Genomic DNA, 27,629 nt, shown 5'->3' on the forward strand with positions numbered 1-27,629 from the left:
TCTTAAACTACAAAATGAAGCAACATCTCCTATTCTTACAAGATTTGAACCTAAGATCTCCGAGTGCAAACTATATTTGTGATCCACACTTTGCCGCAGGTTGGTTAAATGTTTTTTCAAAAATGCTAAAAGAAAACAAAATTGAGATACGAGTCATTGAATTAATTGGTAATTTAAATAATATGAATAAAAAATGCAAACAAAAAATAAATTAACAAAAAAACAACAATGAAAAAAAAAGTAAAAAGAACCTGACATGAGCTTATCTGAAGTATAGAAAAACCCAATATTGAAGGGCAAAATTAAAAAAAAAAGTAACAAAAAAAAAAGTTAAACCAGGTTAACTCACAAATTTCGTGACAATATACATAAGATTGGGATAACCTCATAAAAAAAAAAGAAAAAAAACTACTTGAAAGGAAAGGAAAAAAAGCACGAAGATCAATTTTCAATACATCAAATATTGGATGATAAAATTAAAATAAATAAGTTTAAATAAATGATAAAAAAACAAGAAATTCCACAGAAAGATCCAAGATAATCGAGTCATTTTCAAGACCAACAAGAAATTCCACATAAAGCAAGCTAAAAAAAAAAACTCAGTCTCCAATTGAATAAATACTGAATGATGAAATAAGAAAAAGATAGCTTAGATAAAGGGAAAAAAACCGAGTGAACCAGGAAAAACATCCTAAACTTGGTCAAATTTTTAAAACCTACAACCTGTGAAACGCTGGATCCGGGTTCAATCAAGAAGTGTATTACAAACCAATTTAAAAATATCAATTTAAAAAACTTGCCAAAGCAAAAAAATTAACAATCAAAAGAATGAGGATCAAATCTGATAGGAAAAAAAATTAAAAAAGGTGAACTAGTAAATAAAAGTAATTTAAAAAATAATTTTAAACAGAACAAATAATAATAAAAATAAGAGGAACAAAATTTGAAAGATGAAAAAGGATGAAATTGGAAAAGAAAATAAAATTTATAAATTATTCCAAATAAAAAAATTATAATAAAAAAAGAGAGATCAAATCTGAAGAATCAACAAATTAAAGGGTTATTCTGGAATTTTTAAAGGATTGACATGAAAATCCAGGTAGAGAGATAGAGAAGAAGGGAAAACATGGTCGCTAACACCAAATCATCCAAAATTTTGAAACATGCACCACCTATCAGGTTGGGGTGTCAAGACCTTTCAAACATTATTTCAAAAGGCGATGTTTGGTGGTTGGAAGGCCTCGTACACGCCATCCGAATGGCTTAGGGGTTGTCCACATGATGGCACGGGCAACGCAACCTTCAAATCTACAATAAAACCAATGTAAAATAACAAAAAAATCTTTGTGAGAGAATTAAGTTGATTTTATCTTCAAGGGTATCAAAGTAATTATACTATTTAAAAAAAAAACAAAAAGGTCTGAGTAATAGGTATTATATATTTTTATTTTAGAATTTAATTAGTAATTTTATAAAAGAAATGATCAAACTAACCCATACAATTTGTAAAAAACAATTAAAAGCAATTTCATCACTTTATTATTCAATGAATAGGGAAATGTCCACTACGATAGCTTCTCATTCTCTTTTAGTTTTTTTTTTTAAAGTTTTTAATTTTAATTAATCTCAAGTCTCTCGGTATTTGAACATTATTCTAACTTTGAGACCTCCAAGTGGAAATCTAAACTCAATCAAGTTGTGATGAAGTGCTTAATATTGTTGAGACAACAGAAGAATTTTCCCATTAGTTCCTATCAAAATTGAGACATTTTCCTGTACACAAGTCCAAGTGATTCAAAAAAAATTTAAAAAAATCTACAGTAGTATCACTATAATTATAACTCTGCATTATTTGACAAGCTGACTGTTTTAACCGATAACATATCCTATTTTTCACTGTGGGAGTTGTGTCCTGCCTTCTACTTCGTCAAGAAAACAACAAATAGTTAGTGATTGTGTCAAATGATTGACATCCAATGTTTTGTCCTGATTTTTCTGTCGTTTCTTTAAACAATTTCTATGTTTAGATTGGTCTAGTTCAACCCAAGGATATCTGTCGACAAATAGTTGAGAGTTTTCAGGTGAACCGTTCCTATTCCGAGTTCATTGGATGGCCTTAAAAGTTGAAGACGCTTATCATCCCTTTAAGAATCCAGCTCCTTTAACTCCCAGTCATCCTCGTTCAAAATTACAAGGCTAGGATCCAAAACACACTCACACCAACATGGCTGACGAAAGGCCTGAGCTGGAGCGCATTTTCAAGCGTTTCGACTTGAATGGTGATGGCCAAATCTCTGCAGCAGAGCTCGGCGATTGCTTGAAGACCCTCGGTTCAGTCACAGCAGAGGAGATCAAGCGCATGATGGCTGAGATTGATACTGATGGTGATGGATTCATATCATTCCAGGAGTTCTTAGATTTTGCCAAGGCTAACAGTGGCCTGATGAAAGATGTTGCTAAGATATTTTAATGTTACAACATATATCCTTTCCTTTTCTTTGCACTGTTATTTTTTACTCGGGATGTAATGTAATTCGTGATTGTGAAAGGCAGAGGCTAAGTCCATCTGAATTTTGATTGACACGGACATGGTTTGGTAGTTACAACACAAACATCTTTATCACCTCATGTTTCTATATGAGCAATTTGGTTTCTTGAGTATTCTGAAAGTGATAGCGCAACAGCTAAGCGGTTCTGTGGTAAAAAATAGACGTTGCCCCTTGCATGCTTTCTAATCCCCACTAAAATATGGCCCCTGTTTCAGAACATTTTAGATGCACAGAAAAAAATGACCATAGTACCGTTTTATGGGTCATAGGATGTTCAATTCCTTGGCTATTTACTACAGTGTGATCTTCCAGTTCTGCGGTGATGTGGGAAGATTCATTCAAAAACCATATGCTGGATTCAAGTTATGGCCTCGAGAATTCAGAATTCACATTTCTTGATTCAAACTTGTCTTGTTCCACTAATTCAGGCCACAACACACACACACACAGAGGCACAAACGATAAATGCATACATTCAAGCTTTTCTGCAATCAACAAGTAAAGAAAACAAGTCAAACTGCATACTGTGTTTAAGAAAATATACAATAAGACGTCTAACCTTGAAATGAATCTATTACTCAGGATCTTTAAAATCAGAGAGGGAAGATAACTAGAAAATCAGCACATTGCTTCGAAGAATATAATATTAGAAGTCTAACCTTAAAATCATGTTTGCCATTGAAGCTGAGGCAGCCAAATGGAAGCTATTTACACAATTCTCAGCAAATTCTTTTTTCCTATTTACAATTTCAACACTGTTTTTGATTCTGATTTCTAGGATTCTTTCTCGCCAAGCAAAAACACCAAAAAGAAAAATCAGAAAGTTGAATATACCATGTTTTTTTAACGACAATAAAGGTGGTCATCATCCTCAAATTCTGAAACTCCTAACATAGCCAAAGCTAAGTGACTATTCATCTCACTTTTTGTCTGCTGTAGTTGAGGGTAACAATCTATAATCCCGGAAAAATTGGATTTCTTCCTATTTGAGTAGATTGGTAGTTCTTCACCTCTCAATATGCCAATAATTTCGTCTATTCCTGGTCTTCGAGATTCTTCATTGCTTATGCAGGCAGTGGCAGCCTGGATCATCTGGGTTATTTGAGTTGTATTTCTCAAAGTGCATTTAAGTCGTGGATCAAGCAACTCCTCAATGGCTTCCTTTCCCTTCTGCAACAGGGGTTTAGCCTGCAAAAAGATTGCAGAGTCCATGATGTCAATTTCACGTCCAATAATAAAGGCACAAATGTCATCATGTTGTGAAAAAATGGCCGATATCTAAGATAGAGCTGTTTGCTACTTACTCATGTCAAAATGATTTTTCATAATGCAATCAAATCCTAATATGAGTGACCTTGTTGCCAAAGCAACAGCACATGATTTTATTAGAGATGAAGGCAAAAATCATAGTGAAGTTTAACCTTGATAGAATTCTTCAAAATAGTAAACCATGAGACAGCAAAACAAACTCATCCTCCACATGATGCATCAGCTACAAGAAATTTGGTCAATTTGTGCATGATTCTGGGGTGAAAATTGCATAATAGTTCATGCTTTGGCTAAAGAAGTCGGATAGTTGAGGTTGAAAGTAAACTAGAAAGAATTGATAAAGTCATGCGAAAGCCTAGAATCCTAGATGCCAGTATCATAGCAGTTTCACTGCCAATCCATTTCCCTAGGACCAGCAGAGAAAAAATGATGCAAAAATCCCTGTTCATAGAACTAGAGGACAGAACAATTCCATCCTAACAAAGCAAGTTATATTGCTTAAAGTTTACAAAGAAACGCTATTTGCTCAACATCTGATTCAAGTCTTGACCTAATCTAATAGTTATGCTCAGAATGTGGTTTGTAGATTATGGCATTGAGTAACAGAAAGCCCTATTTATCTATGGAAGCTTATAGCAGGGCCATTCACTCAAACATCAAGTCAAAGGGACTGATGGAAAGTTAAAAGGAAACTAATTCAGTAACCTACCCATAGGACCAAATTCTCTTCCCCCAGTGGCTTCCTTGCTTCAATTGGCTTCCTTCCAGAAATTAGTTCCAATAGGACCACACCAAAAGCATACACATCGGTCTTATCGGATATTTTCCCATGCTGGAAATACTCAGGAGCCAAGTAGCTGCACATTTAAGATTTATATCAGCAAATGAGGAAAAAAAAGAATAAATTTGTTGAACCATTAAAAAGAACATATATGGTTTCTTTTGTCATAAGTTTGTTGCAGTTCATACCCAAATGTTCCCTTGACAGTTTTACAAAGGAAAGGGACTGAAGGTGCAGAAGTCCAAGTAGCCAAACCAAAATCACACAACTGCAAGCATAATTGTCATTTTTTATCAATAAAAATAACATGCATAGCTTAAATTGATTCTGAATACCATAGAACCACTTAAATAAGAGATTGTAATCCATGAAACAAGCCCTTACCTTCGGAACTTTCTTGGAAGAAAGGAGTATATTTGAGGGTTTAATATCTCTATGAACAACACATCTTTCAGTTCCATTATGCAAATATGCAATTGCTTGTGCAATTCCAAGTGCAACCTTATATCTCACAGACCAGGGAAGGCCTGAAGAACCCTTAACTCCTCCCTTCCCTTTCTTCTTATCTACAAAAGGTAGTACTCCAAAAATTACTAAAATTCCAAAAATTCAATCAAATTTCAAAATCCCAAATTAAAGAACAAGAAAGTATACCGTGCAAATGGCGCTCTAAGCTGCCACCAGATACATATCTGTACACCAAGAACAAGCCCTCATCTGGATCAATACAGAACCCGACAAGAAGCACAATATTTGAGTGGTAAAGAGAACTAGCAATCATTAATTCTCTACAGAATGCCTTTGAAGCCTCTTTATCCTCCTTGTCTAATCTCTTAATTGCCACAGCAGTCCTCAAGAACCCAACTTTACCTCTAAAGACAAAGCTCAAAGCTCCCCTTCCCAAAACTCTACCTACCCATCACAACAAAAACAAATCAAAATCTCAAAAAAGAAACAAGCTTTAAGATTCAAAAAAAAAAAAAACAGAAGTTATCCCATTTCATACCTTTTGAGAAATTATTAGTAGCAGCAAGAATTTCACTATAACTGAATCTGACCAAAGAATTTGCAACTGGAGAGATACTTCTCTCAAGCGACTGAATTCTCCTCCATTTAAGCTCTTTAGCTCTAGTCTCATTCAATCCATTGTCCAAATTCACCATCAAAACAGTAGCTGAAGAATTCATGTTCATTGACTCAAGCTCAACTTGAGAGCATAAACTGAACCTGAAAGAAGAGTGAACTGATTGTGGATCAGCATTTGTTAACTCTGCACCACCACAGCCACCAGACTCTGCCAACAACCATGCCTTGTTGTGCTCTAAATCTGCGTTCTTCTTATTACTTCCCTTACTGGTTTCATCACTCTCATTTGGCACAAAACAGGCCAAACCAAATTGCCAAAACATTTTTGACAAAAAAGCTTTCATTTTTCGCTCATAATGATGCTCAAAGTATTGGTCTTTGGCTCTGAAAGTAGCAGTGGACAGAGCATCACTAGTAGAGCTATTTGGTGGCTCTTCTGTGTTTAAACAAGAACCTTCAAGGAACCCCATTTTGAAACAGATCTCAATGAATGCACGAACACCCAAAAACCAGAAAAGAGAGAGAGAGAATATAAAAAAGTTAAAGCTGATGCCTCCTTTGCTTCAAGGGTGGTGGAGAATTTGCCTAACTAATCTACATAGACTAGAGAGAGAGATGGGAAAGAAAGAGATGGAGTGATGGACTTTAATGGGTTATGGTCCTTGTGTACATGAATTAATGTAATGTATGTATGTATAGGTGAAGCCTTGACTAGATTAGATTAGAGGGAGAAGGTGGAAATGAAGGAGAGAGATGAATGTGTATTTTCCTTGAAGCTTAACCTATAAAAATGAAAAGGGTTTCATTGGGGTTTGGTATTAGTTGATACTTTACTAATAATTAAGAGAAAAGAAGTTGATTTTTGTAGGGAAAGAGAGATTCTTCCTGCTGTTTTAGAAGCGGACAAACAGCACCCACAAGTACAAGCCTTGTGCATCATTGGATGGAGCTAAATAAACAAATACCATTAAAAGAAGAGAGGGTACCAAGCAGGAAGATTGTGGGTTAATGAGTGTTTTTTCAGATTAGGTTGAGAATTAAGAATGATTAGTAGGCAATAGGAAAGAGATATGATGAATGGGGCAAAGGTGTATTATTGGGTGTTATGTTATCTGTTAAAAGAGGGAAATAAGAGGTGAAGCTTGTGACTTTTATGGGTTTTTTTTTTTTTTTTTTTTGTACGGGAGAATGAAAATTCAGACAAGAAAAGAAATTGATTAGGACATAAATCATACCAAGGATTGCTTTGTAGTTTGGTGACCATCCAAATGTCTTGCCACCTCGTAACCACCTCTTTTTTAAAATTTATTAAAAAAAATTACAGTTTATGCTGTCTTTTGAAATAATAATTGAAAAAACTATTATAATGTACAAAATATTATATTATATTTAATATTATGGTAGTTTTGTAAAAATAATTTAAAAAAATATTTTAAGAAAACACTTTTAATTATGATTAAAAATATATATTTTAAAAAATAAAACTGATGTAAAATAAATTTTTACATGCAAAATATATAAAAAGCAGGTCTTAATGAATGAAAAATAAATTATTTTAAATTTTATAAAATTAAGATTTGAAATATAATTTTATATTCAATATAAAAAAGCAAAAGTTATTTGAATAACTAATTTTTTTATATTTAAATAGAAAACAAAAACTACTATAATAACAAACATTATCAAAGTATATATATAAAAAAGTGTTTCATGAGCCGATCTGCCGCTTGAAATGTCCATGGATTCAAGCTTTCAGTATCCAAGGTCTCTGCAAAGCAAGGGAGAGAAATAATTTAATTTCGAAAATCAAAGGGATTATAATAGAAAAGGGTATCATCTTAATCCTATAAATTATCATAATTCGCCTTACTTTATACTTTTAAAATTATTGGATATGAGTTGATATGTTTTTTTTAATAAAAACAAAGAAAAAGATTATTTTACTATAGTAATTGTCTATTTATATGGGGTTTTTTTTATAGTATATGTTGATTTAGATTATAAATGAGATTGTTTTTTCTAGGGTTTTTTTATAGTATATTTTCATATTATCTATTTTGTTTTCTCTATTTCTTGAAAAAACAAGTAAATTGGAAAATACCATGAAATGGATGAAAATGGTTAGGTTACAAATATATTTAGAAATGAGTTAATTATAATTTACTCTCACAGTTGAGTTGACATCAAGTTTGGTTTTTCTACCTAATAAATCTGACCCAATTTCTCATGTTATTTGCTTTCGCTTTTTTAATTAACGGTCAAGAAATCTTAAAATAACAAAATAGCAATGTAGACAGACTCTTCAAGGATGATGTGGATTTTTGCATGGCTAAATGAATAGTCCTTGATGGCTGTTATGGTTCGAGCTCGTTGGAATACTTGTAAAATAAATTATTTTAACAAGGACAGACTCTTTAATATATATATATATATGAGAATGGTACCTAAGAAGGCTAATTAGGTAATTATAAATAAAAACATTGTACATAGTGAATTGATAGTTTTTACATTGAAAAAAAATAAAATCAATTGAACTGGTTTTATGCGTAGAATGATCTTTTTACATTATTTATCTATTATTTTATATTTATTAAGGGATAACTTGATGTTTTTTTTTTTTTTACTTTTTAAACAGAATGTAATGACTTACAACCCAATTGTCCTTATAATCAAGATTCTCAAGGCATGGCTTTAAGGGTTTTCATGTAATTTTATAAAGGTTTTTTTATAATAATTATTTCATCCTAAAAGTAATGTTATAATTTTATAAAAAAATAAAAAAATTATTAACGCATGTGTTCCACATGTCAATTGTTACATCGCTTTTAGATGGTGCGTGCAGCTGACTTTAGTTGTTAAAAAACTTTCTTCCATCATGTTATTAGATTTATCGTGGCGTTCTCTTTTTCGAAAGACAACACGTGTTTGTTATTTCTCGCCGGATTGTCTCCGACAATATTTTTCTTTTTCTCTAATCTTTTCTCTCCTCTCTTGAAATTCATGCAAACTATTTAAGATTTCATGGTAGTTCTCTTAGTTACACGATTTGAGTGTTGGTTCTCATTCCTTTGATTTGTAATATTTGTCCTTAGTTTTTTTTATAGGTTTTTATTTTATTTTTTTCAGTTTTATCTTTCAATATAAATTTATTATTTTTTTGTTTCTTCAATTTTGGTCTTGAATCTCTTTATTTCTTGATTTTTTCTTGCCCTTTTTGTAAAATTTCAATTGTTTTCAATGTCATCTTTTAATAAAAAAATTATATTTTTTAATTTATTTCTTATTTTTTGGTGGTTTCTTCTTTTAATTATATTGTGAATATAATTTTTCTTTTTAATTTAACTCTTTAATCCAAAATTATTCATCCTCTCATTTGTTTTTTTTTTGTTTTTTTTCAAATATGATCATCATTCTTTTAATTGTTATTTTTTTTCTCTTGGATCTTTGTGTGTGTGTGTGTGTGTGTGTATATATTTTAATTTTATCATATGATGTTTGGTTTATTGAAAATCGGGCTTCATGGTTTTTCCAGGTTTGGTGTTTCTTGTCAAATGGCTCGGGTCACAGGTTTTATAAGCTAACACGGGTTGACATTGTTTTTTTACTTGTTTTCTTTTTTGATCTCATTACTCGACATTGATTTTTTTTAACAAAATAGGCTTTGTAGTTTTCTTCGTTTTTCTTTTTACCAAATTATCTTGATCTCATGACTTGACCTGTGAGTTTGGTAGGTTAACTTAGATAGGCTCACACCTATTTTTTGGCTTTTAACTACTCTTTCTTCTTTTGGATCCTTTTTGTGTGGTTAGATTTTTTTTAATTTTATTATTCAATATTTAGTTTGTTAAGAATTGAGTTTCGTGGTTTTTCTATATTTAGTGATTTTGGTCAAACGACTCGGGTCAAGATTTTCATAAGTTAATGATGGTTTTTTTAAAATTGGATTTCATAATTTTTTTTAATTTTCTTTCTATTAGGTTTCCGATCTCATAACCTTATCTCTAGGTTTGGTAGGTTGAGCTTATAATTGCTAATTTTGTTTTATCCTTTTGTATGATTGATATTTTTTTTCAAATCACTCAACATTTGATTAGTTGAAAATTAGACTTTGAGGTTTTTGAAATTTGGTGTTTCTAGTCAAATGACTTGGGTCACAAGTTTAATAGGTTAACACAAGTTAACATCGCTTTTTTTGGCTTATTTTTTTGTTGAGAATTATGTTTATTGATTGAGCTCGTGTTTGAGATTTTACAGGTTATATATTTAGAAGATTAAATTAAGTTTACTTCTTTTTTTCCTTATGAATTGAGCTTCTTGATTGGACTTTTTTTAGTGTGTGTGTGTGTTTGTGTTATTGAGGTACCATTTTGGTTTGCATAAAAATGATTTAAACAAAAAAAGATGAAGTCAAGCTTTTGCCTAACTTGTTGGTTGGATTATTAATAATCAAAGTGACTCAATTTGGCTCGTCACTAAAGAGATTGGGATGCGATGCCATTTAGGACAGAAATATTAGATGTGACAAGGTTTACTAGGATTATGGTGATATTGTTGATTGGTCCAAAATAAGGTTATCTAATTTGATAATTATGATTTTGATCGTGCAAGTGTAGACCTGGTACCTAATTAGGACCAACTAAAGATTAAGAGGTGATTTGATAGTGTTTGAAATTGTAATAACAATTGTTTTTTTAAGTATTTTTCTTTTAGAAATATATTAAAATAATATATTTTTTATTTTTTAAAATTCACTTTTGATATCAGTGCATCAAAATAATCCAAAAACATATAAAAAAATTAATTAGAAAAAAATCATTTTTTTCAAAAACACCTTTTAACCACAAAAAAAACACCCTTTTGAAATTCCAATTATGATTGCAATTATTCTCTCTTTTTAATGCTAAGATGATATGCATGACACAATTTCAATGGTTAAGTATAGATCGGGAAAGAGATGTGCAAACTTGTTGTTTTTATTTATGAAATCGATATATATATATATATATATATATATATATATATATATATAAAGGGAAGCAGGAACAAAGAAAATAAAGCTTTAGCTACTTAGATTGTAGTCAAACCAAAGTCTAACTACATGGAAATAAAAGGAGAGCTTAATCCTCCTAATAACACATCAGCAAAAAAAAACCAACTAGAATCCAAACTTAAACAGACTAAGATGGGATGCATTCATGGTTTCTGTATAGTTCAACACTTGTATACCATAATAAAGCATTCAAATTTTGTATCCAACCTGCGGCAATATAAAACAAATACCACAGGATTTCCTCCCAAATAAATTGCTTTTCCTCAAATACCAAATTATTCATGGTATTCCACAAAGTCCAAACAATGCTAAACATAACCCCCCCAAACATATCTTTCAAACTTATAATGATTATCCTATAGAAGACCTTGTCATTGACATTGAAGATCATCGAAGGGATATGGCATTACCCAATTCAAGCCTCTCTAAGCAACAATTTTATTTTAGAGTTTCCAAACCACAAAGCAATGCATGAGTATGTGAGAGACATTTTCAGAATGGTGTTCACAAAAAGGGTAGCAGTCATCTTGGGGGCTCAAAATATGTCTCCTAACTAGGAAGGCTCTAGTGCAGAGGCCTTCATTGAGAGCCAGCTATAATGTCATTTTTTTCATTCATAGGGTTTTTAGATTTCTTTATAAATAGAATGTTATGCCTCTTATTTTCTAAAGTGAAAGAGTACAATACAAAAATATATAAAACAAAAAAAACTAGCTCTCTAAGGTATAACAATCCCTCTCTACTTAAAGGGTTTATGAGATTTCTCACTGGTAGTTCATGTGAATTATTGTTAGAGATCGAAAATTTAAATAACTTGTGGTTTGCGACAACCTAGTCTTGAAATAAATATCCAAAACTGAAAAGAACATCTGATCTTCAGGTATCTTTGCATGAGCACTAACCAACTCTAAATCAATCTAACGAGATTCTTAGAAATTCTAAAATTTTTTAAATTTACTGTTTCTGCTGTGTGTATGTGTTTCGAAAACTTAACAATAAGATGGTTCCGATATAAACTATTACACTCTAAATATCATCTTTTGATATGTTATTGCGTTCCACAACACTTTTCTCAATAAATATAATTATGTATCATTTTTTTCTTGTGCCTCCTATTTTTGGAAGCAAGTTCTTTTTTTTAGCGAAACCAATCACAGATGACTCATTTTTTTATTGTCTTTGTTTTTTATTAAAAAAAACAATGGTTTTCTCATAGCACGAGGGTTCAATTCTGAACCTAATTTATAGTTTAGTAATTTTTTATGCAACTTTCTTGATCATATGGATAATTTGGTTAATTCTTTATGTATTGTATCCACGAGAATGTTATTTCTTTTAGTAGTGTGGACAACATCAATATTTAATGAATCTTGGAAGATCAAATTGATCTATTCATAGAAATAAAATAAGAAAACTAGAGAGAGATCTAATTGGTGAACTATAAATTCTATGGTTGCATTGAAAAAAATCCAAAATTTATACATATAATGAGAGGGAAAACTTGGAATCAAATCCTATATTGAGTTTATGTACGCAATTTTGTTTTTGTCCAATTTATAAGCTATAAATTGATTTGTCTACATCACGAAGACAACAACTATTTGCGACATTGATCACTTATTTCGTTGATGTTTTTGACTACAATCATTATGCGCCATTGAAGCTTGGTAACTGTTTGGAGGCCCACCATGGAGTCCAGCTGGTCATACACTTATCTTTAGGGTACATTGAGCATGAAGGACGACATCACATGAGAGAAGACAGCATCTCCAATTATTAATTTGATCTCAAAGAGTAGCTAGGTGCCATCACTAGATTAAATTAAATTAGAAAAAAAAAACCCTAATGTGAGAAGGAAAGTTATTGTATGTAAGAAACAAAATATTATCATTCTAATAGTAAAATTATAAAATTATTCTTGTAACAAGAAATTTTTGAATTAGATATTGAGAGCAAGATAAATTTTTTTTATCATGATAATTACTTTTCACAAATATTATAAGGTTGGATTAATCATTTTATTGTTTATTGCAAAATAAAATTATTAATTTAATCCTAGAATAAAATAATACAATACTTAATACTCATGCTGTTTTGGTCTTTTAAGTTTTTTCAAAATAGTGTAATTTTTTAAATGTTTTTAAAGACAAAATCAACATACTCTCTCACAAGAATTTTTTTTTGTTATTTCACATTGGTATATTTATAAATTTGAAGATTACTCGGAAATATTATTATAATTGATATATATTAAATATTTTTAAAAAAACATGTTGGCGCGTGTGGACGACTTCGCACTGTTTAGGTGGCGCGTGCATGGTTTTCCAACTACCAAATGCCGCCTTCTGCAGCGGCGTTTGAAAGGTATTGGTGCCCTTAATGTAATGAGATGGCGCGTGCCACTATCACGTCTCGGGTTTGATGTTGACGATAGTTTTCTCTCTCTCTTTACCTCGAATTCAGCGCCTCCCTATTAAAAAAATTAGACCGGCCCTAGAATTTATTTCTCCTTATTTTGATTATTATTTTTTTAATTTTGAACAATCTATAAAATTACAAATGTTTATCAATACATCCCTACTATTTTTTAATCTATAAATAATCTATCCAATATAAATATTTTTCAATTTCACCCCTATGATTTTTTTTAATCTTTCAAACTGGATCCTCATTTTTTTTATTACTATTTATTTTGTTTGAGATCATTTTTAAAATTATATATATATATATATATATATATATATATATATATATATATATATATATAATTTCAACCTCCTTGGGTTTTTTTCTATCAATTTTTATCCCCATTATATTTGTTCTTATATTTTTTGCTTTTGCGAGTTCTTTATTGATATTTTTTTTTCATAATTTCATCATCCAAAATTAAATTAGTTGGGAATGAAGTTTCTTGATTGAAGTCAGGTCTAGAATTTTACGAGATACAAATTTTAGAGATTAAACTAGATTTAAAAGCTTTGTCTGAGTTTGCTTGAATTTTTTTTCTTAAGCTGATACTTTCTTATTTTTATCCTTTTTTTTTTAAGTTTTGCCCCAGTTTGCCTTCTATTAGGTTAACCCCTAGTTCATGACTATAATCACCAGTTTCAAAGGTTAATATGAGTTGATTTTTTTTAATTGATTTATTTCAATTTATTCTTCCTTTAAAATTTTTTTTTATTTTTTTTTGTGAAATTATCTCAATCTTATACCTATGATTATAGAGTTTGCGAGTTCACCCAATTTAACACGACTTTTTTGTTGTTTTTTTAAAATTATTTTTTAAAAGTTTCACCTTTTAATATTATAATATTAAGTGGTTTAATAATCTTGATAGGTTTAAGTTTGATTCTTTTTATCTATTATTATTATTATTATTATTATTATTATTGTTATATTTTTTTATTTATATTATTTAAATTACCAACTGAAGGAATAACTAATGTTCTGAATTTTCTTAACCTAGCATTCTTTTTTCACGTAGAAAAAAAAAAAAACCTGCCCGGTACTACGGTTCTAAATTGTGAGAACCTTCATAAGACAGTCTTACTTCTAAGTAACACATAATCATGTTAATTTTACAGTAACACACATACACATTCCTTTTTATATATATATAATCATCGAGAGACACATACACATTCCTGGAAATAAAAATAACGTTTACGGGAAACAATTATCAATATCAATGGATTCTTAATTGTCTTGCACTGATAAATTTGTATCTAAATTAACGTTTACGGGAAACAATTATCAATATAAAAAAGTGTCTTCAAAGAAAAACAACCTGTTGTCTTTGTCAAAACTTCTTCAAGAAATACTCTTTTTGCCCACTTTTTTCTTTTTATAATTTTATCGGATTTAAGAACATCTTCTATCTATTCTCGGAAAAGGAAAGATAGAACATCTTCTCTGAAAAAAGGAAAAATTAGAGAGAGCCTAGAGTACATCAGCACCTCATCATCTCTTCTACTTTTCTTTTTCCTTTTTCCTTTTTCGAGGGAGCATATTTAGCATAGCATCAGATTTTGATGAACGTTTAGATTTATGCAGGAAAAGATTGAACGAAATGCAAAAGAAAGGAGATTTCCCACGCAAAGAATACGAAGCACAAGAACATAAAGCTCACTAGATTCTGTTTAGACTGGCTAGAGGGCATGCTCTTTGAGCTGTGATGTCTCCTGTGACACAAACCCACAAACCAATTAATTGAAAACTATGATTATTATATCTATGTTCCATTGAGAGTCCTATGTGCGAAAAGTGTAGGCAATTGTGCTCCCCAACAATCCAACATTCTTTACAATGGCAGTTGTTACCGGCTTGCAATGAGACTTTCTGATAATTGATTGGTATGGACTGATAAACGTCTAGTATCAGATTTTGATGTTAAAGTTATGAGTTCGAATCTCACCATTCTTATTTATTTGATAAAAAATAAGTACAAAATAATATAAGTTTGAGCAAGTTTCAAGTCCAAATTTTTTTTATTTGAGGGGTTATGTTAAAGAATAATATAAATCATATTTTAAAACCTCATCTAACAGTTTAAATTATTTGATTGAATTGGTTATTTGACAACCATTAATGACTTAAAAAACTCCAAAAATATGTAAAATTTGTGGATTTTTTTTTAAGTGGCAAGGAAGCCATTGGGCAAGTTTTCAGACGTATTCTTCGTTGATCGGAGTTTAAGCAGTCAGTCCTCTCAATCAGATTGATGTATTAATTGGTAGTTGTTTACATCTAAAAGAAATCCTTGTTAAGGACCAACATGTTTGTCTAAGGAACAATAGGGACAAAATGCAATACTTCAAGGAATCCAAGGACTGAATCGGCACAAGCAAAACAATTGATTTGAGCAATATCGTCGTCGGCAGTGAAGTTGTGAAAGCAAGGTAGATATTTTATATGCTGAGTTGTTTTTATTTAATAAGTATTATTCTATTGAGATTATATTATAATTAGCTTAATTAGTTTAATCTTTGAGTTTGTTTAGCCATCAAGCCTGATATTTCTCTACAAATAGAGAAAATTATTATTGCATTAATTCAATGGTTTGTTTCTAATATAAATTTATCTTTATGCTTTATCCTTAAATTTATACCTTTTAATTTTGCTTTATTTTTTTCTTATAATTAAATTTATACCTTATAATTTTTTTTCTTTTCCACATTGTATCTTGTATTCTACTTTCTATATTTTTTTCTCTTCTTGTAAATTCTTTCGACAGGGATATGCTAAGACATGAGATTTCCACATCTTAATCTATGTGTATATATCTCAATTAATCCAACACTTGAAAATTGATTATAATTAATGGTTGCACGATCAACCCAACAATATTCCAACAAGATGAGAAAACAAAATGGGTCCTCATTTTTTCTTAATGATGAATGAAATGTCCCAATACTCTTGTTGCCTCGTAGGGCACCGGGTGGACCATGTGGGTTCAGCATTTGATGATTTTCAAACTCTTAAAAAATCTTGACATCAAAATGTATAACAATGGAGCTGTGTTTTCAAGTACGTGCTTTGATTTCTTAAACCTGTCTTGCTGACTTCAATGCACATGAACATAATACACTAATTAATGCCCTAATAATTGTAACTTTATTCAAAGTTAATCACAATTAGATTCCATAATCATTATTGCCATGTTAGAGCCCCTTTTTTCTTCGTTGGATTTTGATTTCTTGGAGAGTTCGTCTCGTGGATTGAACCTTCGTATAAGATCATCAATGATTGTAAATTCAAGTTATCAGAAATCAATTTGGAAAGGGAAAAATCTTCGAGTCACATAAAGGAAAAAACTCAAATAATTACCCAAATTTACAATTCTTCCTAAGAAGCATCCAAATACTCATATAAATTATGTTTCTTAGGCTGCTGTTGGGTGAAAAAATGAAAGAAAAATGTTAATAAAATAAAATTTATACAAATAAAACCCACACGCCATATCGAAAGCATTAACACATCAATTTAACCAGATCCATAGCCCCTCGTGACCTTAACAGCAGAGCATGGCATGTGAAGTGATTCGTGCTTTGCCAATCGCCTGCAACATTTACTCGCATCCTAGCTCATGTTCATGCATGCTCCTATTTAAATTTGTAAATCCTGTTTTTAATTCCTTTAATTATGGGACACCGAGAGATACCCCAGTGAATTGTGACTGATTTTATGGACAACCACGTGGGTGTAGCAACTAGCATGGATGAGAAAAATCTTATATATCCCATTTATTTCTTGTATTGTGCATTGAATTAAATGTCATTAATTAATGGAGGGTTTCTTTTCTTTTTCTTTTCTTTTTTTTGCTTAAAATGTTCTTAGAAGTTAAATAGGCCCATATATATATATATATATATATATATATATATATATATATATATATTTTCTATTTTCATTGATAAATAACAATAAAAATACAAATTAAAACAAATAAATGCATGTAGCATGCACATGCAATGTCCCGACAAATATTAATTAGGCATGTGTACAAGTCCCGTCTTGACATTAAATCTCAATGCTCAAAGTTTATCTTATTGAGATGATCTCGAATATTTTATTCATTCACTTCGATTTGCTTACAGGACTTGCTTTCGGTGGTTGAAAGTTTGTCAACACATAATATCTAGAATATTATTACCATGTATTACCATTAACATAACTCGTGGGCGTGCCGGAGTGGTTATCGGGCATGACTAGAAATCATGTGGGCTTTGCCCGCGCAGGTTCGAATCCTGCCGCTCACGGTTTTGGCTCTCAACATTTTGAAGGCTATATATGATTCTTTTGGACCTCTTCATAGAAATCGAAAACTTTGCTACTTTTGAAGTCACAATTTCCTCGGAAGAATCTCTTGGCCCAGGAAACAATAGCTACTGTCTATTTAGCCCATTTTATTCTTGAATCAGATTGCTCAAACCTCATATACCCAAACATATCACATTCGTCCCATACTTGCCTTGCAGAATTAACATCTTCTGCATCGGTTTGCTATGCTTGCCTTGAGTCATTGTAATTATAGTGTTTTTAATGTGAAATAATAACATATTATTTAAAATATAATAAGTGTAAATACTTGTTTATTAATTCATAGTCATTCATAAGCAGTTTCTTTATAACTCGAACAATATCTCTTTTCTTACCCAACACTTTTTTTTTTCCATCAAGAGAGATTTAGATAGATGAGAAAGGAGGGATTGAGAATGAGAAATTGATCAAGAAAGATAGGTATTTCAAGAAGGGTTGGAAGTACCTCTCTAATCACTTCTTAGTTATAATTTTTAATTCTTTTGATTATATATACCCATATTTACACATAATATGCCTATTATGAGATGCTATCTTAATTAATAAGTCAAAGTCGCATAATTTATTATGTTCTTGAAATATGTTTTTCGAGAAGAGAAGTGATTCTTGTGCTATATAAGTAATTAAGATCCTCGTCTCTTAATCGATGTAGAATAATAACATCAACATGCGTCGTTGATGATAATGTATGCTTATACTTGTATATGACAGACCCTTCAAGAAATAACGTTGAAACTGACAGGCTAGAGCCACATAGTAAGTTTTGTTATTAAAAAAATATCTTTTGAGAATAGATGTGACTCTTATATTATATAAACAGCTACGGTTCTCATCTCCTAACCAATATGAGATAATATTATTTTCATCTTCCACTTTGAATAGATTATATTTTTAATTTGGATGAATTAACTCTTATCCTTCTCCTTTTTTATTAGCCAAACAACAGGTAAGTCATCCATTATTCCTCATCCATCCTTCCATTTTACCCAAATCATCTTTCTTAATAAACATGCCTTAAGGCAACAAGAAACATTTATTTTATTAAAGTTGTACTCTTTGTAATTTTATCACAATTATGATGCAATTAGCTAAATTAACAAAACAAAAAAGACAATTTTTGAAGTGCATTCAATAAATCTATTTAGTAGATCATAATTACAAAGTAAATGGAATTTATTTTACTTTTAAAATTAACAATGTATGTTTTGAGTCGTGATTTTATAATAATATTAATAATAGCATCATTATTTGATAATTAGTTAAGCTATTGAAGCGTAGGATAAGTTATAACAATACAATAAATAAAAATGTTTAGTAGTTTGTAATTTGAAATGACTATAATTATAATGTCAGAATTAACCATAGCAAGTCTAGTTACTACTATATATATATATATATATATATATATATATATATAGAAACATGAGGAGATTAACCTAATGATTAAAAGGGTAGATTTTCTCTTTCGAAGTTCAAATAATAGACTAACTCATCACCTTAGCATAAATATTCTTACGGGAGAGAAATGGTTAAAGCTTCAAGAGATCACTTCTTTATCCAAGAAAATGGCTTCCATATTCTGTGAAATATATTTTCTTTTGTGCAATGTACTTTTTATGGGCTCAAAAACGATATAATTAAAGGCCCGCAAGAAACAGGCAAAAAAAAAAAAAAAAGGAGGCGAAAAGGAAAATGAAAGCGCTAGAAGGAGGGCTTGAACCTCCGACCTTGTGGTTAACAGCCACACGCTCTAACCAACTGAGCTATTCCAGCTATTTGATCCAAAACTTCAAATACCATAAAAATGGCATAGAATTCACACCATAGATCAAACTCTTGACTTGGTTAACCTAAAATGATATTATTTAAATTTTTTAAAATAAATTTAAATAATATTTTTTTTTAAATAAATAAATTATAAATGGATAAAGTTTAACTAAATAAGCTTCTAATTTGATTCGATGTGAAATCTAATTTAAGTTAGACCCTAAATTAGTAGGATATCAAATTGACCTAACGATTTAGGTTTTATTACAATAACATGAACCAGGTTTTATTACAATGACACATGTATTCTCACGGGAAACAAAGCACAACAACCACTACATGAGAAATACATTTCCAAGGGGATTGAATTACTTGAACTGAGTCTTTCTTTAAGTCAAGGGTTGGGTATAAAGCGGAGAAGAACCAAGTCAGTATCATCAATCATGTTGCAAATCTAATCTGGGGGCTGTAATAGATAGCGAGCCATCGTGCCAATGTGACGTTTATAGCAACAAAACCACTGCTGACAAACTACGACATCTTTTGCATGCATACTCCATCCATTTTCTTTTGTGTTCCTATACCGAATGAAGCATTACATAGCATGCATTCAAGATGATATGTGCTTCAGTATTGCATAGAAGCTTTTGAGGTGTTAAAACAGCTTAGCAAAAGGCTTTGTTCAATCAAACACGTAGTGTGAATGTGTGTGTGGAGAATCAATAGATTAACAAAAACAAATAAGTGAAAAAAGGAAGGGCGGAAAGAATATGCGGAAACAATGGAGACAAAGGAGAGGAGTAAAGGTGTCATACAAACTTATAAACAGACAGAGTAAAAATCTAATGAACTCCTAAATAGGTTTTAAAATGGATATCTAATACAATGTTATTAGTTATAATTTAAGTGCTAAAAAGTTCTTTTATTGAGGAATTTTATGATTGTAACTAGTGACTTCGTATTAGTTACTTAATAAAACATATTTTATAGAAATAAATAGATACAAGTAGGAGAGATAAATACTAAATGGAGATTTTCTTATCATTTTTTATGGGTCATGGATTTTATTTTGTTTCTTAATTGTATTTGTCTTTTTTATTTTAGAGTTTGTTCCATTGAATAACTAATAAAATGCTATTAGTTACAGCTTTAATTAGTGCTATAAGATTTTTCTTCTTCAAAATAGGTCTCGTTGGGTAAATAATAGGATATCACTAGTTACAACTTGAGCACTATAAACATTTTCTTATTATCACCTCATCTCCTGGATTTAATATATACAAGAGAAAAAAAACAACAGCTTAACTATTAAATATTTTCTTTCTTTCTTTTATTTAAATCGTTGCATTCAAAATTATTAATGGATTCTAAGAATATGATGGTCATATTCTCTTCCAAACAAAAAATCATCTAAATTCAAATAAAACTATAATGTATTTTCTTGTCTAATACATGAGAAAACCTATACTTAGCAGTATTTCTTGTGATTAAAAATGACAAATTAACTAATATGATGGTCATATTCTCTTCCAAACAAAAAATCATCTAAATCCAAATAAAACTATAATGCATTTTCTTGTCTAATACATGAGAAAACCTATACTTAGCAGTATTTCTTGTGATTAAAAATGACAAATTAACTAAAATTTGATAGAGTAAAGTCTTTTTAGATAATTATTTTATTTAATGGGTAATGAATAGAACATGAATATTGCTTGATTTTTTTTATATAGAATGTGATTAATGAGCATATTTGAGGTCAAATTAAAAATGAGATCCTCTCATTTTTAGGGTTAAAATTTTATTGAAATTTAATCTTTAATATATATTTTTTAACATAAAACATTAATATGATTTAAACAAATTATAAGTGAATGGAAAATTAATTTTAAAGAATTTTTTGTTGATATATTTTGATAAAATTTAAAATTCTCTAAAAACCTCTATTTTTTGTTGGAAAAAACAAAACTTTCCTAATATTTATATAATGAATAGTTAAAAAATTAAAATTGAACTCGACAAATAATAAGAGAGATTATCTAAACAAAATGGATTTTGGACTTAATTCCAGACATGGCTGATTTAGGTTTAATATTAACACAATACACACATATGTATAACATGTATAATTCTATTTAATATGTATATTTATCTCAAATATATACATTATCTTTTTATTTCATGTTAAATAATAAATAAGACTTAGGTAATAAATATCCACATAGTTATTCAAAATTTAATAAATAAAATACGAATATCTAAGTTTTTTTTTCAAGTGAGATATAAATATACTAAAAATCTAATCAGTGAATGCTCTTTACCATCCATGTTTGTTATGTTCCATAACAAAAGTGCTTAGGCATTAAGATATAACACTAATTGATTCAATTCTCGGTACAATCATAATTCCAATTCCCAAACACACTAAGCATATTATTTCCCACCTACCTAAACTTAAATAATCATCACATGTATTAAAAGAATTTTATTGGTAAATACTAAATACATTATCTTTCTTTAATTAAAATTGTATGTGCCAAAAATAAAATTTTTATTCTATATAAGGAAACTAGTTATTTATTTGGAACATGATAATATAAAATATATGTTAATAATAATGTGAAAATTCAACTTTATATCTAATAAAAAACGAGACTAAAACATTAATATAACTCCTAAAAGCTAGGCTAATTCCACTTTTACAACACATCGCTATTTATACATCACATGAAGCCTAAAATAATATAAATTAAGTTTTTTAAATCACTTCTAATTTATATAGTATTCTATTGACACTTTATTTTTACTCTAAAAACTCTAAAATTGTTTTAAAATAGATGTGTGATGTATGGTTATTGTCTCGCGTTATTTCTCACTTATTTAGATGAAAAAATTAATTAATTTTTTTTTGCAACGGCTGCCAATATTAGAAGAAGAAAATTTTTTTAACTATCTAGTAGATAATCCAGTAATAAGAGCTTGAGATTAAGAGGTTTGCTCCTCCTATGGTTTCAAGTTTGAATTATGTGATTGCTAATATGATGGTCACTGGAGGCTTACATGGTCGTTAACTTTAGGGCCCGTGCGATTAGTCGAGGTGCGTGCAAGCTGACTCGGACACCCACATTAATAAAAAAAGAGAATATTTTAAATAAAGAGATTTATAATTTTTTTTAATGTACATATCTTTAATCTCTGTCCACTCTACATATAATAAAAAACTAAAAACTGTATCAAAATTAAACAAATTATTCAATTGGATCTTGTTAATTTTTTAATGAACATTTGGTTATTATCTTTTATTATATTTGAATACTTTGAATAAAAAATATTAATAACTTTTGACAAGCCATATTAACATTAAAAAAAGTACTCCTTATTCAAAATATTACATAAAATTTCTACACATGTCTCTATCTTTGATATTTTTCTCATATATAATCAAAATAAACTCTTTAAAATAAAAGAATTCAGTAAAAACTATAATTTTAATATTAAAAGGTTAAAAATTAATGAAATCTTGAATAAAATTTTTATTGACATGATAAATGTATTAGTGTTATATATAAATTTTATTTTAACATATGACTTTCTTAAAAATATTAATTCATAAATATTGTCATAAAGTAGTAATTTGGCAGGAGAAGACATTTTAAGTTTGTAAATATTAAAATATAAATACTAATGTATGAGGTCCTATGTTTTATCAAATTTTATTTCCTTCAAAGATCTTTCAAGAGTTTTTAATCATAGATATTACTAAATATAAGTAACTAAAATAAACAATTAAAAGATGTTTAGATATTAAGATTTATCATATCTTGACTTGATTATATTTATTTTTATCATATATAGTCCAACTTACTTCATTATAGCTTTCTTCTAATTGAAATTATTATTTATGTTCAAGAAAATGATGTTTTTCTCTCTCTTTTTTTTTATTAAATAAAAAGATATGAAACTTTTTAATACAACATAATATCAGAAATATTGTTTTAATTTTTTAATATACATTTAAGAAAGTTATACAAAATTTAAATCTTTTTATAATAAATATATACAAGTTTTATACTTGCTAACCATTAACTATTAAATCAATCCATAAAAAATATATAATAATATATAATAATACATGTTTATGTTCAAACACTAGACAAAAATACAATCTAGCCTAACAATAATCCATACTTCTAAATATTAAAAAAAGAAACCCGCACGCCCACCTTTTGTCGGATTACAGGCATAGATTATGGAGGTTGTTTGTTTTTATGTTTTAAAAATATATATTTTTAAAATTTTAATTTTAAAATGTATTTGATGTTGTAACCCATTTTTGGGTCCCCACAAAATATATATATAAAAATATATATATAGCCAAAGGAGGTTAAGAAAAATAACAGGAGGCAGAAGCACTCAGAAAATGGTCGGAAAATTGGTCAATGAGGTTAAAAATACAAAGATTGGATTTTTGACAGTATATTCTTGAAGGAGGAGAGCCCTATTGAGGAGGAAATTTGAAATTGGAGGAGAAAAGCCCAAATTTGGATGATTATGGATTTAATTGGATTTTTAAATGAATTTATAGGGGATTTGATTGCAAGAAAAATTGATTTTTAAGTCAATTTGGGCTTTAATTAGAAGAAATTTAAGTTCTGGGGCCAAAATATATTTTTTAGGAATTTATTAGGGCAAATCAGGGGCTTAATTGCATAAATATTGAAGTTTAAGGGCCAATTAGGGACTTAATTGAAGAAATCCGAAACCAAGGACCAAACTGAAGAAGGCGCGTAAGTATAGGGGCTGGAATTAATTGATTAAGGGGCCTAATTGAAGAAATTGGAAGTTTATTGATCAATTAAGGGCTCAATTGCATAAATCAGAGACCAAGGACTAAAGTGAAAAACGCGGCCAACAAGAGGGACGGAGACCGAAATTGGCAGGGATGCAATCGAAAAGCAAAAAAATGATTGAGGGGCTGTTTTGAAACTTTAAAAAAAAAAAAAAAAAAAAAAAAAAGGGGGGGGGCAGGAATCAGGCGACGCGTCGCCCGGTACTGTTCATTTTCTTCCCCACCAAGCTGCCCGAGTGGCCGACTTCCAGACGTGTTTTCTGCCTCGTTTGGCCCCCAAATCCGACAAAGCATGCACCAACATGTCTACCTGGAACTCCTTTATCCGGGGAGTGGTCCGGTCGGGTCGAAAAGGTTTGGAACGGCTCCGTTTATTGGGCCAAAACATGCACCTCGGGCAGTCTGCAAATTTGGCAGTTCGAGGTGCACACTTTGAACCGACGGTTTGGATTGCTCGAGTCGAATCAAGGGCTGAGACTTTTTCCCCATTGAAGACAAGATTACCCTCTTTCCAGCCCTATAAATAGAAAGAATTTTCATGGTCAGACGGTTGGAGGAAAGGAGCTCAAAGTTGGCACAAAATAAGCTTTTCCTGCGTGTTTTTCCTGCAAACATTTTTCTTTTTCCAGCTTCTTCTCCCTCTGCTCCGCCAGCATCAGCGCCTCTATTTTTTTTCTTCCATCGACAGACCCTCAGCAGCCGAACAACCCTCACACACATCTCCCCTCCCTCTTCTTCATTTCTAGCCGCCAGCCTTAGAGCCACCCCCCTGTTTTTGATTTTTTTTTTTCTTCTCCCTCAACCTGCCCCATCGTCTCCAGCAGCCCCCCAAAACACTGTCCCCTCTCCTTCCCATCAACACAAAGCCAGTAGCAGCTCCTCCCTCAGCTGCTCCTTCACCGCAGCTTCAGCAGCCCCAGCAACGCCCCCCGCGGCCTCCTCAGCAGTGACAGCCTCCACAGGAGCAAGCCTCCGCCTTCCAGCTTCTTCACCGGCCAACAGCAGTCCTCCTTCCTCCAGCGACGCCCAGCAGCAACCGGAGTAGCAGCTCCTTCCTCAGCCACACCAAAGGTTCCAGCCGAGAGCTTTCCTTCTCCTCTGCAGGAATCCGCTCCTCCTTCTTCCAGCCGGGACCAGACTCCACCGCAGCACCACCGGCCTCCCAGCAACGCACCAACTCCTCCGCGCCAGGTAAACTTTCCTTCCTCCTCATTTTATTTGTGTCAGCTGCGTTTCCTTCTGCATGCAGAAGGATGGGGGGAAAATAATTCCCCCCCCCCCCCGTTGGATTCTTGTGCTGGGCCAGACTTGTTCTGGCCCAGCTGGTTTTGTTGATGGGCCAGGCTAATCCTGGCCCAGCCCTGTCTTCTGGGCCGGGTCTGGCCCAGAAAAGAAATATCAGATTTTTGTTGGGCCGAGATTTCGGCCCGACATATTTTGGGGCTGAGTCCGGCCCAACGAATTGGGCCGGCCCAGCCCAGCCCAATTATATATTATGTACATTATATTGTGTTTTGTATTATTTATATCTAGATACATATAAAAAAAATTAATAATTTTCTTCGAAAAATTATTTCCAAAAATATGTGATTTTTCTGTAAGTTTATTACTGTATTTTGATCGATATCGGTTTGTATTTTTATACTGTAAAGATACAAATCCGGTATTAAAATACCCGGTTTTCATCAAAACGTCAAACATTTTCAAAATAAAAAAATGTCTTTTGCTTTCAAAAATTTTCTAAATATCTTTAAAATATTGTTGATTTTCCTGCATATTTTTATCAAAGTGGATTAATATTTGGTTGTATTTTTTATACTGTAAGGATACCAACCAAGTATTAAAATACCCGATTTGCGTCAAAATATCAAAAAATATACATAATTAAAAAATGTTTTTGTTTTAAAATACGGCCTAGTCTCTCCAACATATATATATATAAATATTATAACATCATGTTTTCACACAACAAAGGAAATTTCAAAACAATATATGTATTAACATGCATTTTGGCTTTAATAACCAGTTTATTCAAGCCATGAGAACTAGGCCAATATTTCAAAAATTCTAAAAAAATCTTTTTGTCTTCTTTTAGTATTTGGGATTACGAATTTATACGTAAAACGTATTCTTGATATTAAAAATATGGTTTTTTTACATAGACGTTAGAACGGTTAGGTTTTACCCGATAAGATAAGGACCTCCTTATTGAGGAGGACTTTTCTTGAACTATAGACGGACCAACAACTAGGAAACACAACGAGACCTTCAATCTTATCAGACAGTTAAACAATGCAGCTTACCTTAGGTAGGGCGTATTTGGGGTGCTAATACCTTCCCTTTACGCAACCAGTCCCCGTACCCAATCTCTAAGACCAGTTAGGGTTCCTAGTGACCAAAATACTAGGTGGCGACTCCCATTCCATTTCCTACCAACAAAAGACAATATTTTTTTGTCTCCCCACATTTGTCAAATAGATTACCATACACCACTTCCTAGATTTTAAAAGTGGAATATTCGCCGCGACGCCGCGCACCCGCGACAGAATGGCGACTCCACTGGGGACCTTGTAGACTAAGCTTTGTTTTTGTCTGATTTATTTGTGTTTTCATGTGTTTATTGTTAATTTGCCTTTCCTTTTGTTATCTGCTTATATGCTTTAAATATTTTTACGCAATATTGTTCATGCATTTGTATAGAACTGTCACATGCATCACATACTTTAATTTTGAGAAGCACACACAAGCTTTAAGTTAGGTGGGGGAGTAGCGATCTGCCCTATGACTATTGGTCAGGGTTCAGATGCGTGAAACACCCAACTCATATCTGAGTGCCTGCTCGGTAATGGTGGGTATACTTACCTTAACTATTCCTTGCAACGCCCCCATACTGTCTTTACGAAGAACGTCACTGGGCAGATATGAGACCCTTCGAAACCAGATAGAAAACCTACCCGCTCTCACGTAATACATAGAACCTATCCTTAGGATATGTATCTTACTTTCCTTTGCATCAAGATTAATAGTTCATCAAACCAGGTTTTTTGAGCTGGAATCATGACTAAATGCATCATACTTTCATCACGCATTTGTTTATAAATTATCATATGCACGTCCAGATCGTGAAACATAGGTCCCACATCCAAAATCCACAACACCCGGTCTCGAGCAAGAATGGAAAACGAAGAGAGAGCTCACTTAGAGTCACATTATCAGACCGAGTTGGAGTCCGTAAAGAATGAAGTTTCTCGGCTAACTGGCTTACTGGAGCAGCTTCTAAGAGCTAAGAATGGGGAGGGAACATCAGCACAACAGCTTGAAGAAGCACCAGCAGTTCACATTCCTCAAACATCTCAAAACCAGGGGGCAAACTCGGCCAATGGGCAGCAGTTTGTGCCTATTACTCCTATTCTACCAACTCATGCTCCAGTCACTGTGGACTTAACAACGGAGGGAGTC

General features: G+C 31.3%; 2 protein-coding genes and 2 non-coding genes across 4 annotated transcripts; 2 read left to right on the forward strand and 2 right to left on the reverse strand.

The window, feature by feature from the left end:
- Positions 1–1,910: 1,910 nt before the first annotated feature.
- Positions 1,911–2,623, forward strand: LOC133699785 (polcalcin Syr v 3-like). Its single transcript, XM_062123246.1, has one exon. It carries the CDS (start codon positions 2,225–2,227, stop codon positions 2,468–2,470), a length of 246 nt encoding a protein of 81 aa, XP_061979230.1. The 5' UTR covers positions 1,911–2,224; the 3' UTR covers positions 2,471–2,623.
- Positions 2,624–3,156: 533 nt separating this feature from the next.
- Positions 3,157–6,759, reverse strand: LOC133699784 (probable serine/threonine-protein kinase PBL7). The gene is made up of 6 exons (XM_062123245.1): positions 5,606–6,759; positions 5,254–5,511; positions 4,984–5,165; positions 4,788–4,867; positions 4,528–4,675; positions 3,157–3,737 (listed from the first exon to the last, which is right to left on the reverse strand). Exons 1-6 carry the CDS (start codon positions 6,153–6,155, stop codon positions 3,393–3,395), a joined length of 1,563 nt encoding a protein of 520 aa, XP_061979229.1. The 5' UTR covers positions 6,156–6,759; the 3' UTR covers positions 3,157–3,392.
- A 10,652-nt stretch (positions 6,760–17,411) lies between these two features.
- TRNAS-AGA (transfer RNA serine (anticodon AGA)) lies at positions 17,412–17,493 on the forward strand. Its single transcript has one exon. It is a non-coding gene; the product is annotated as a tRNA-Ser (tRNA).
- A 1,760-nt stretch (positions 17,494–19,253) lies between these two features.
- Positions 19,254–19,327, reverse strand: TRNAN-GUU (transfer RNA asparagine (anticodon GUU)). The gene has a single exon. It is a non-coding gene; the product is annotated as a tRNA-Asn (tRNA).
- Between the last annotated feature and the right edge of the window lie 8,302 nt (positions 19,328–27,629).

The sequence above is a fragment of the Populus nigra genome, chromosome 7 (genome assembly GCF_951802175.1).
Source record: "Populus nigra chromosome 7, ddPopNigr1.1, whole genome shotgun sequence".
NCBI lineage: Eukaryota > Viridiplantae > Streptophyta > Magnoliopsida > Malpighiales > Salicaceae > Populus > Populus nigra.